The sequence below is a fragment of the Juglans regia genome, chromosome 13, assembly GCF_001411555.2.
Source record: "Juglans regia cultivar Chandler chromosome 13, Walnut 2.0, whole genome shotgun sequence".
NCBI classification, from domain to species: Eukaryota; Viridiplantae; Streptophyta; class Magnoliopsida; order Fagales; family Juglandaceae; genus Juglans; species Juglans regia.
Genome location: NC_049913.1, coordinates 36,736,250 through 36,749,323, shown reverse-complemented (window position 1 = coordinate 36,749,323; position 13,074 = coordinate 36,736,250). Strand labels below are relative to the sequence as shown.

Genomic DNA, 13,074 nt, shown 5'->3' with positions numbered 1-13,074 from the left:
ACTTGCGTGGCGCTTGTTGTCTATGGATAATCTCTGGACTCGCTTTTTCAAAACTAAGTATGTGAAACGTGGTCACCTCTCGCTTGCAAAAGACACGCAGGCTTGCTCGAGATTTTGGAAATCGGTGATAAGAGTCCTGCCGGATATTTGTGATAATATTAGTTGGCGGGTTAGAGAAGGAAGAGTGTCTTTTTGGTTTGATTGGTGGCTTGCTTCTGGGCCACTTTGTTTGCGCGTGTCAGTAAATTCTAATCCTCTTCTTCAAATAAAAGATTGCTGGAATGCAACTGGTTGGAATTTAGAACAGTTAAAGGATCTAGTTAGCATTAAGGTTATGAGAGAGATTTTATATAGCTTACCTACACGAAAAGAGTGGATGGACGTCCTCATTTGGAAGTCGATGTCGGATGGAGTGTTCTCGACAACGAGTGTGTGGGAGGTGATACGCATGAAATAAGGAAAATTTTTAGGAATGGAGTGTATTTGGCATAAGCTTTTGCCAAAAACACTTTCTTTGTATATGTGGAGGGTGAGATTTCAGTGTTTATCTGTGGACTCTAGAGTGCAACAATGTGGAATACAATTGGCTTCTAGATGTGATTGTTGCACTACTCGGCAATGTGAGACGCTGGAACATGTTCTATGTTCGGGTGAGTTTGCGTCGAAGGTTTGGGATCGAGTTGCTATGGTGATGGGTCTTCCAGTTATGCTTACAGGAACTTGGTGGCGTCATGTGTTCAACAGGTTCTCATTGGCCAATAAATTTTCTCAAAGGGGAGTCCTTATTGGTTTAATGCCGACGATTAAACTTGGAGGCTTTGGCAATGCCGATGCAAGGAGCGCAAGGAAGGCATAAATGAATTTGTTAAAGGGGTGTGGCTTTCTATTAAACTTTGGCTCAGAATAATGATGGTTGAACATGCAAAATTTTGATCGGTTTCATCCATTGTCACGCAAGTGCTTGATTTTCTAGAAATTCCTATGGTGCAGACGAATTAGACGCAAACCACGCTTAGTTACGTGGAGCAAACCAAATTTTGGAGGTGTGAAGCTGAATGTTGATGGGAGTTGTAGGGGTAATTCGGGTTCTTGTGGGGGAGGAGGTGTAGTCTGAGATGTTTATGGTAATGTAAAAGGTGCTTCCTCTGCTTATTTTGGACAGGGTATGAATAATGAGGCTGAACTTTGTACCCTCCTTGAGGGAGTGGTTTTATGTAAAGAGTTGGGTTTCCTTAACTTAGAAATTGAATGTGATTCCAAAATAGTAGTTGACTGGATTATTTTTGGTACTTGTACGGTTTGATACATTTGGGAGTTTTGGGAAGTGGTAGTTAAGGAGCTCCAAGGGGTCCACTTCTCTATCATACACATTTATAGGGAAGCAAATTTTTTGGCTCTACAAGTAGAAACTGGCTTGACATACAGATATGTGGAATGAGGAGTTCTACCGAGACAGTTGTGAGGTATTGTTTGGTTGGACAAGATTGGTCTCTCTAGTCTTAGAACTTAATTTTCTTTGATCTTTTGTTTGTTTTGTTGGTATTTTGTTTTTGTAGGTTTTGTTTTAAAATAGGCATGTTTAGATTGGTTATTGGTTTAATTGATTAGTTTACTGTATAAGTTTTTTTATTTGAGATGGATTTGACATTTGGGATGGTTTTATTGAATACTTGTAAATTCCAAGTGTCCGACTTGTTACCACGGTATTCCTCCATCATAAACGAGAGCAATCAATAAAATTGAGGTACCGTCCTCTTCTTCTTAAAAAAAAAAAAAAAGAGTTTTGCTTACCTTCTTGCAAGCAAACACTTTCACCATCAGTTGAGATAATATGCTTTCAATTCTAAATCAAACCACATTAGCAAAATTTGATTTCCCTTCCATACGAACCTTGTACTTCTGAGTCCAGAGAAAACTTATAATTGATGGGATTAACCCAATGAAAATGTCGAGTTGAGAGCCAACTTCGGCCTTGTAAAACCAAACTAACATCAACTAGCTGTTGATTCTGTCCATTTTAAGGCCCAGCAATCCTGCAAAATACCCCACATATATTAGTTGCTAACTCACCCAACCGTAAAACATGATTCAGTGTTTTTACATTTTGATTAATACAGCAGTTGCATTTAGAGGGCATGGCATTGTTCAGTCTTTGTATATTAGCATCATAAGGTAAGCTTTTTTTCAAGCATTTCCACATATAAATAGACACTTTAGTGGGCAGTGCTCTATGCCATACCCATCTGGCCCAATCCACTTTCGCTCCGCATGTCTGGGTGGTAGACTAAGCAAACTTGGTTGAGAAATTATATTGCTTTTGGGTAGTGAGGTATTCTCACGTTTTCTATTAATAATAGTGAAAAATTAATAATAGAATATTAAATAATAGTGAATAATTATAAAGAATAGATAAAAAATAATAATAAAATAATAAATAACAGTGATATATTATGAAAATTCTATCCAAACTAGGTCGAGTCTTTTCATAAAGGACGATCCTTTTTATCTCTCATTCGTAGATGTAAGTTCATCAACTGATCCGCTAATTCCTCTCCAAAAAGCCGCCATCCATTTTTCTCCGTACATCATTCACTCAAGCTCTGGTTGAATAGTTTACTCTACTTTATTGCTAATATACCCAGACTACCTAGTGGCGACCATTTATCGACTTGATATCAACTTGTTCCCATACTCTCGACCATTGATATCAACTTGTTCTCCATCACCTAACTATGCCCATAGCTTTCTACAAATCATTTCTTATATCTTATATATGATGACCGCTCTAAATGCCAATAAATAATATACAAACTATCACAAACAGGCAAATTCATATTTGTAGAAGCTGCTAGATTCTTCTCTTAACTTAAACTCAATCAAGTAAAAATGGATACAATAATAAAAAAATATTTTAGATGAGTTGAATCCAAACGAATTTAAAAATGAGTCGAGACGGTTTTAGATGAGTTGAATAAAATATTGTTAGAATATTATTTTTAATATTATTATTTTTTTAAAATTTGAAAAAGTTCAATTGTTTATTATATTTTATGTAGAAATTTAAAAAAATTATAATAATAAAATGACGTGAATTGATGTGAGTCTCGAATACAAACAAGACAGTACAACAATAATAACACGAAAGAAAGAACTCTATTTTCGATTCTAAGCATTGTTTACATTTCGATGGTCTAAGGAAAAGAAACTACGAGTGTCTTCTGCCACTTTAGGTGCAAACTCACATAATCTTGATAACTGAAAATTTCATTACGTGCACCTTCAAAACCTTAGAACACTCATCCGCGAGAGTATATATAAGAGCTCCTTGGCTAAAATTTAGTAAAAAAGATTTAACTTTTGACAAAAAGAGATCTACATTCGGCTAACTATTATTGGGAAAAATCTTGACGTTTGAACTGTATATCCCTAAATATGGGATCTACAGTTCATCCCTATATTGTTTTTTCAAATATTTTATTTGACTAATTAAACAAATTCTCCCTTTAATTATCTATATTTTCTCTTGTATTCATATTTGTTATAATTGAAATTTGACAGAAATTTTACCATTGAGATGATCCATTTTTTTATTTTTATAATTTGACCATTTGGAAAAAGATGAAAATTATTTTCTTTATGAAAGCATTAGTTTTAAAATCATTACCATTTAGAGAGAGAAAATATTTTAAAAAAAATTCGTTACATATGGAAAGTCAAAAACATGGGCACAACAAATTATTAAATCATTACAAAACTATGAAAAAAATTGAAAAATAATAATAGTAAAGAATACAGAAATATTATTTTAATAAAGTAGAGAAAAAATAGAGAGTATGAAGGAAGTTTTAGGAAAGTAAATATAGAAATATGTTGTGTTGAAATTTGGCAAAAACTTTAGAAAGCTAAATGCTAATGCTCTTACTTCCTTGAGAAGGTGGAAAAGCAGTACAAGTGAAATAATTTTGTGAATAATAGATGAAAATTTTGTTAAATGGATGTTTGGGAAAGAGATAAAATGAAAATTTTGTGAATAATAGTAAAATAATTTATGAACAGTAATGAGATAGTTTGAGTTAAGTATTTATTTAGTTTTGGAAAAGAAGAAATAAGAATTGAATAAAAAATATTATAAAGTTAAAATATTGTTAGAATATAATTTTTTAATAATATTTTTACTTTGTAATTTAAAAAAATTGAATTATTTTTTGTTTAAAAATTTAAAAAAGTTGTAATAATTAGATTGAAAAATTATAATAATTAATTTGAAAGTATTAATGTTTAAGTGAAGTTTGGAAAATAGATAAAATAAGATGAGACGTGATGAGATTAGATGATATGAAAATTATTTCAGAACATCCCCTTAAGTTCCAATTGTAGAAGGATTGTACATAGGAGGTAGTACTATCATTTTACCAATAATGATACTTCATCACATATGAATCTCAATTTAATATAAAACCAACCTCAATTTCACATAAAATTGTAAAACAATTATAAGTTTTTTCGAGATCCATGGTCTCTGACTCTCTTCCATTGTATTTTTAAATTTTTATTTTGCTTTATTAAAAAAAGTGATATTTTATCATGGTTGTCATGGTAGCTCCATGCAGGAGTGATAAACGGTCGGTCTCTAGACCGTTTTGGTCCCGGATCGGATTGGACCGAGATTGAGATCGATTGACATCGATCCATATTTTAAAAGATTGAAAAGTTTTGGTTCGATCTCAATCTAGAGTTTTTTCACCCTGAACCAGATCAAAAGAAAAAGAAAAAGAAAAATATATTATATATATTATTTATATAATAATTGTAATATTTATTAAATAATTTTCATTTAACTTATCACTATTAACAATATAAAATTTTAAATATGTTATTAATACTTGTTAATATTCTATCAATTAACTAATATATAATATTAATTAGCTAATTATATTATAATTATATAAATTAATAATGTAATTTTCTTCATCTAATTTATTATTATTTACTATATAAAATATTTTTATATTGATTACATAATTCATATTAATAAATTACTTAATTTTAATTTAATATTCTAAATAAATTTTTTTATTAATTGATTTAAAAAATAAAAAAAATAATTAAGCCGGACGGAACGGTCCGGTCCGGTCGCCTCCATGCATGCAAATTATGCAATATTTCTGACTACGAACCCCTCTGCTCACGCATGACGCACTCACTGGAAACGAAAGAAAAAAAAAAAAAGGGAAAAAAATGATGTGTGAACAGTGAACAAAGGGAATATTCTATTTTGTTAGTTTTCCTTTTAAATTTTCACTGGAAGAAGCTGAGTGAGAGGAAGAGAACACGAGCGAGAGGTAAAAAAGCAAACGCTACCTTCATTCAACCAAATCAAAGTTAAGACATTTCTTTGTGATCGACGAGCTTTCAAGTTTCCCACAACTTGGGAAGGCTGATTGAATTCCCAAATGGGTCAAGTTTTTCGCAAGCTCTTCGATACCTTTTTCGGCAATACCGAGATGCGGGTACACACTCTTCTTCACTCTTTTTTTCCTTCTTTTTAAATATTTGGCACGATAATCTTAATTGCTGGGCTGTGGATTAGAGCTCTTTTTCTTTGTCTTGTTTCTAGGGTTGTCGTCGTCGCTGGTTTTTTGTTAAAGATTTAATTTTTTTGTATAAAGTAAGAGATTTTTACTTTAATGGGATTCCTGTGATTGGCTCGTCTAATCTTTATTTTTTTGACCTAATGATCTGCGGGCTCTTATCGTTTTTGCCAATTGGTTTCAGGGACAGTGAAGTTTATTTCCATATTTTTATGAATGAATATTTCACTGCCCAATAATTTCAGAGTCGAATTTTGTACGCACATGTTTTGCTAAGGTTTATAACAATATATATGGTAACCACAGAATTCAACAACAAATGGCTGAATGGTAACAAAACTTGCGTCAGGGATTTAATAAAAGCATCGTATCTAAGGTTTTTACATTAATCTGTCGTAAAGCACAGTATTGAATGCGCGGAAAATCAGAAAGATGCAGAACTGTTAACAAATCTTCTCCTCCTTCTTGCTAGATTAGAATATCATGTTTGATATTGTTAGAACGGGCAGTCTTGTGCGGCCGAAATAGAGAACATCTCTGCCACTTTTTTCACCCCGAGAAAAAAGCTGATAAAAGTGATATCGACGACTGATTACCTATCTATTCATGAACGATCAGGATAGTAGAGTAGATAGTTTTAATGATGATAGTCATAAGTTTTATGTTTAAATTAATTGCCAGTTCTTATCAATCTAATGCTGACCTCATTGTTGTTGCCCACATTATTTATTTATTTATTTATTTATTATAAGGCTACAAACTTAGCTTTCATTTTAAACAAAAACAAGGTGGGTTAGTGATTTTCATGTCCCATTCTAATGCTGCATCTTTTTTATAAGTTATTCTAATGCTTTTAACAAAAAGCTGTATATACTTATTTTTGTTTACGAAGGCTACTAAGTTAACCTTTTTTTTATATAAATAAATGGTGGTTTAGTGGCTTTCATGTTCATTTTTCCTGATTTTAGTGCAGCTTACATTATTTTTTTTAATAAGATTTACTGGTAGCAGTCTTTTTTTAACTACCCAGGGAAAATGCTAGCTACATCTGCACCATAACCCCCAAAAAGACTAGTCAATTTGAAGTTTCTCTATCAGTCCAGTTTCACCTATTAAGTATTCATTGTGGGACTTCGTACTTATGACTACCTTTATAACCTGCCCACTCTATGTGGTTATCATATTCCCAATGTGGAATTTGGGTGTTACACTTGTTTATGCAGCACACTGAATAGACTTTCCCCCCCATTTTAAGCACTTCTATTAAGGAAAGTTTCATTTAAGTTTCTCGTCCTGTGTGCCTGTTTATTTTGTGTTTAATGCAATGATATGTACACATTTTATTATCTAGTATACTTTGAGGCCCTCTTCTTACTTGTAATACTTACTTGAGCTTGGATAGGTTGTGATGCTCGGCCTGGATGCTGCTGGCAAAACAACTATACTGTACAAGCTGCACATTGGAGAGGTTTTATCAACTGTTCCTACAATTGGTAGGCCATTTCTTCATAAATACATGAATTATTGATACTTTTAGATGAGGGCTATGCTTTACTAGGGTCATCTATAAGCTACTCTTAGGAAGTTATTCTTTCCCTTTAGGTGAGCTGTGTGACTGTTTTATTATGCTGTTTACTTTCTTTCTTCCCACCACTCTTGCACGGTTGTCCTTGTTCTAGACCAGGAAAAGGGAAGATTGCTTGGCAATATTTCAAATAATTTCATTCTTCAAACGATAAATTTGTTTAATTAATAAAAAGGTAGACTAGGCACTTAAAAAACTGTACTATGCAATTAAATAATTTCTATAACCTGAATAGAATAACTAGATCATGAAGGAAAAAGGAAAATGATGTGAATGGAAAATATAAAAAATGCTTTGTTGTTTCATCAAAGAAAAAAAAAAGCTTGATTGCTTGGTAAGATAATAAGAAAACTGTAGTAATCTATTATCTTCTGCATCAGTTCAAGTATTTTGATGAACAAGCATAAATTCTAGCATATTGCAGGCATATAAGGCATCCAATCATATTATTGCTATCATATAGAATAGCTTGAAACCATCCTGCCCATTAAAAACATTATTTGGAGCTTTGTAGAGTTTGTTGGATAGGGTTCACTTTGTTGTCCACACTTGTCAAGGCTGATACGTATCCTGCAAGGGTTGTTTGTGAAGGTAAATAATAAAAATTTGCATGCAAAATTTCATTAATATCATTACATTTTAGACACAACATATTGTTCCAATCGGCACTAATTTGGTCTTGCGTAAGTGGATTTTTCAACCTAGAAATGGCTTTAAAGCATGGGAATAAACTACACAAATGATGATTGTTTTCCTGGATAGTCTCACAGAAAATAAGGGCATTATCAATGAACGGGAGATGAGACAGGACAAATTTTTCATTATTTCTAGTCCCCACTTGAAACCTGTTAAGAGCCTCCTATTAAAAGCAACTGACAACATTTTGCTCAGCGCCTCTATTAACACTACAAAGAGTAGAGGGGATAAAAGATCCCTCTGTCTTAAGCTACGTTTGGGTAGTGAGGTGATCTCATATGATTTGTGAATAGTAGTGAAAATGTGGTGAAAAAATAATGATAAAATATTAAATAGTAGTGAATAGTAGTAAAAAGTAGTGAAAAGTAGGTGAAAAGTAATGATAAAATATTGAATTGTAGTGGAGTGATCTCAGTACCCAAACACAGCCTTAATCCTTGAGAACTATGAAAGAAGAGTAATGATTTGTTCAAGTCCTAAATAGATAAGCCATGTGCAGTCCCTTTATGAAAAAGTGGACCCCACCATGAAAAAGTGTTAAAAAATCTATTCTTTATCAGTGGGACCCACTTTTTTACAAAGGATCTGTGCAGGGCTTGTCTATTTGAGGCTTGTGTCTAGCATTACTCATCTTTCTCAGAAATCACATCTCGCAAGTAAATCCATATCGAAACTCCATTTCATATGGTTGCACACCTACACCTTCACCAAGTCTACTTTACATAGCATACTTGGAATCCTGATCTGGTTTTACTATTGAGGCATTTGTTAGATATAAGAATCGAGCCTAAGATTTGTCAACTTTTTACTGAAAGCATCTTGAGAGTGGGAAGCAATCTTCACCGACATTATCTTTAGCTGGTTTGCAAGAATTTTGGAAATGATTTTATAAACACCACCTAGCAAGCTAATAATCTGAAAATCCCCCTTTATGTATTAGGTAAACTAATAGGATGAAAATCCTTAATCTTCAGTGTAAGAAGGTTATTGTGGATGCCAATTTGATATCCCTGGTTTATTGTAGGTTTTAACGTGGAGAAAGTTCAGTATAAGAATGTGATATTCACGGTTTGGGACGTTGGTGGGCAAGAGAAGTTGAGGCCACTCTGGAGGCATTACTTTAACAATACGGATGGGCTGGTAATGACTAACTTCTACAATCTTTTCCTCAGATTAGTTTTTTAGGGCGATCACCCTGCCCCCTTCCCCCATTATTTTTTTCACCATTCGGATATATTTCTATTTCGAGTTAGTTCGTGATAGCCTTATTCTTTATACTTTTATACTTCTTTCCAGTTTTCAGTAAGTACTTCAACTATGTTTTGAAACAAAAGACACAGAATGATATAATTATCTTCTGTTTCCTCTACGTTTTTTGTGATCTTAACAAAGCAAACTAGTTGTTTTAATGAAGCATTACTTTACTGAAAAAATAGATAGTTTTGTTCTTAATCCTCATAATGTGTGTACCTTCAACTATACATATTTGAGCATTACTTATAAAAAAAAACATATTTGAGTATAATATACGTGGATGGGATTCATATATATATTAATATATGTCGTCTCTATGCCAGATCTATGTCGTTGATTCTTTGGACCGAGAGAGAATTGGAAAAGCAAAGGCAGAATTTCAGGTTGCTTCTTCTTCTTCTTCTGATAAGCAACAGGTTGTATACTCTGAAGGATGTAATACAATAAGTCGTGGGGGTAATGGTTTCTCAGTTGACCTGCTAATTTTCTTTCAGGCCATCGTCAAGGATCCATTTATGCTCAACAGTGTTATATTGGTGTTTGCCAATAAACAAGACATGGTAGGTTTCATTAGTAATATGTTATACTTCTTGCACCTGAAGGTTTAATTATACATGTATGCATGGTTTGTGTTTCTATGTATTCATTAAAGGCATACCCTTCTTATAAAAGAAAAATTAAAGACATACCTTGTAGTTTGTGCCTTGCAGAAACAATGTGTTAGATAAACTTGCTAATGCAATAACTGTCTTTTTGTTTGGCACTGGGTGTCCGGGAACTAAGTATTGACTAATCTCGGGGGTGCACAAACTCTCGGCAAGGAGTTTCCTTAAAGTGCACCTTGGGTTATTCAAGTATAAATTCTCCCAGTTCGATGGTCTCTAGAAATTATTTTCACCCAAGGTTTCGAATCTTAGACCCAGAGAAAACATACCACCAGGAACAAGGCTCTTGCCACTTGAGCCAACCCCTAGGGGTTCTTGCTAATAGCAATAATTTTCTCCAAAAAAGGAGTTCTGTCATATTTTCTTGGTTTGTAATCATTTAAATGATCTACTTGTCATGAGCTTGCAACTAAGTTCAAAACCAAGTAATATCTATTGCTACAATCACCCCAGTGATGGGATGGGATGGGGGTTTAAGTTTCTCTAGTTTTTATTTTTATTTTTATTTTATATATATATATAATATATTGGCACTGGGTGCTTGAGAACAAAATCTCAACTAATCTCGGGTAAGGAGTTTCTCGCAAGTGCATCTCGGGTAACTCAAGGCGAAATTCTTCCAGTCCGATAGCCCTTAGAAATTGTTTGCACCCAAGAGGTTTTGAACCTTAGACCTGGAGGGAGCATACCACCAAGACCAAGGCCTTTTCCCCTTGAGCCAACCCCTCCTTGTCTTGTCATGTGTCTGGATCTTGTTAACGGAGCACTGTTCTAGTTGCACCCCCTCCTCCAAAGAAAAGTAAATAATTAGTACAAGTTTTATTGAGGCAGTAGCATTTTTAGTCTTCTTTCTTCAATAACTTTCTGCTGCATATATAATATTAGTACAGGACGCTACAAACACCTTTGAAAATATGTTTCAGACTTCCCTAATTGCTGATGTAAGGATTTTCACTAGCATAGAAGCTCCCTTTTTGGACACAAAAAACAAATAGATAAATGAAAAACAATAGCAGTTACACATTTCACAGAGAAGACCTATGCAGCATTATATTCACTCGGATGATTTTTCTCTTTATCCTGTTCAGAAAGGAGCTATGACACCAATGGAAGTATGTGAAGGACTAGGTCTCTTTGATCTGAAGAACAGAAAATGGCACATACAAGGGACTTGTGCACTGAGAGGAGAGGGGCTTTATGAGGGCTTGGACTGGTTAGCAGGGACTCTAAAGGAAATGAGAGCTGCGGGGTACTCTTCAGTCGGCGCATCCTCTTTCTAAAGCTCCAAGTTAATCTCTCAACCTACTTGAAAAAGAGGCGAGGCATCAATCCCATTGTACTCGCTTCCACTTTTTACAGCAGGGTTTTATGTGACCTTGGTTCTATCGATAAAGCTGAAGGGTACGCCTTACAGACAATGAAAAATCCTGACTTGTATGAAATATTCTTGGGCTGTTCTAATGCAAATGATGTAATAGGTTCTTACTCATCAAAAGTAATATAGGTTCTTATTTCTGGCCATGACACTTAAAAACATGTGGTTTTCCTGCTATGTAAATTGCTTGTAGGACTTGCCATTGATAAATATAACTACTGTCTGGGATCTCTGTGTGCTAAGAATGGCCCCTGGAATACAGTCTGCATATATTGGTAATACTATATGGATGGCCTCATTCCTTCTGTCTCACACATTCAACAACCAGGAATGCTTTGTGTTATGTGCTGATACTTTTATTATACTTATATATAAAAACATGTCAAGTCTTTTTTGATAAAGGAGTTCATATGGACACTGAATGTGAATGCAAACTGACGAAAGAGCTTTGGTTGAGAGTATTTTTGGAAAGTAACATTAGTCAATGCTTAGATTTTGTAGGGGACGGCGCGAGGGGCTTGTTTTCGGCTTACAACTGCTGGAAGAAAAATACAATCTGTTACTTTTTAGAAAAATTCCTCCCTTTGTGGTTATTGAATAGGGAAATGATAATTAGTATCCCATTTGAATTTTCTCAGGTGACTTTTGACTATCCATTTTTCTTGAATCAATAAAGCATTCTTTTTTAAATATCTTAAATGTTTTTTTTATTAGATAAAATTCAAAAATAATTTTTTTATGATTTAATAAAAAAAAGTAATGCTACTATGTTTCTAATTTATATCATCCACTTTGCCCTTGTGGTGGCACCATTTGACTTATTAAAAAAATTTATATTCAAAACAAATGGCACCTGAAAACACAAAAAATATAAATCTTAGATTTTCTCTACCTTTTTATATTTGTATTTTTAATTTTTTTTAATAAATCATATGGTGCTACATTCTGATGCCTCATTAAAGGACAAAGTGAGTAGTATAAATTACGGGACATAGTAGCATTTTTCAATAAAAAAAGATTGCCTAACAAGACTATTGTATTGATACCTATTGAATTTGACAATTAATTCTAAGAAAAATGATACTATAGCACCTTGGTTTGCACTTTTAATTTGACTGTTCATGTATTTTTTTTAAAATTTTTATACTTAATAATTAAGGAAGTGACTAGTAGAGTATTGATTTTTTTTAAATATTTTAAAAATATTTAAAAGAAAAAAAATACAATTTACACTAAGAACACTCTTATTGATCAAACCTAAACGGTATAATAGCAGCACCCACATTCTCAGTAGGAGGTTATTATTAATGCATTTTAGGCTTCGTTTGATTACAAACTCGTCTCAACTTATTATTATATTTTTTTTAAAATTTTAATACAAAATATAATAAGTAATTTAATTTTTTTAAATCTTAAAATAATAATAATATTAACAAATATAAAATTCTAATAATATTTTAACAACTCAACTCAACTCAATTTAACATCCAAACGTAACTTTAATGATTTTTAAGAATCTATTTCAAATAATTCAATGCCAAGTCGAACCCATAGTACCATTGAGTTTTATCCATCAGCTTCACCTCTATTTTATTATGAAAAAAACGAAAATAATTAGTTTTTATGATTTTCTTAATAAGATTGTTGAAATAAGGATAGAGTTTCTTGATATTTTCTATCTTGAAATCCAATCACAAATTTTTTTCCATATAAGAAAAACTATTTTATTTTTATTTATTTTTATATACTCCAAGTGTCATTCTGTCCCTTCTCCACGTTCCTGAACCCAAAAACACAGATTTTTGAGAGAAAAAATCGTAACTATAGATTCCCCTGCCCCCACTCTATAGTCATTTCCCAACCACACATACACCCTCTCTCGTCACTCTTATTATTATTTTTGTTTAT

At 33.0% G+C, this 13,074-nt stretch overlaps 1 protein-coding gene across 2 annotated transcripts; it reads left to right on the top strand.

Moving 5' to 3' along the window:
* Positions 1 to 5,191: 5,191 nt before the first annotated feature.
* Positions 5,192 to 11,471, top strand: LOC109021371 (ADP-ribosylation factor 1-like 2). 2 transcript variants are annotated; one of them, XM_035684924.1, is made up of 6 exons: positions 5,192 to 5,510; positions 6,994 to 7,084; positions 8,897 to 9,012; positions 9,450 to 9,509; positions 9,621 to 9,686; positions 10,880 to 11,471. In XM_035684924.1, exons 1-6 carry the CDS (start codon positions 5,454 to 5,456, stop codon positions 11,069 to 11,071), a joined length of 582 nt encoding a protein of 193 aa, XP_035540817.1. In that variant the 5' UTR covers positions 5,192 to 5,453; the 3' UTR covers positions 11,072 to 11,471. The 2 variants fall into 2 exon arrangements, with proteins under 2 accessions (XP_035540817.1, XP_035540816.1); XM_035684923.1 differs by having other exon boundaries at positions 5,297 to 5,510; positions 9,450 to 9,542.
* Positions 11,472 to 13,074: the final 1,603 nt, after the last annotated feature.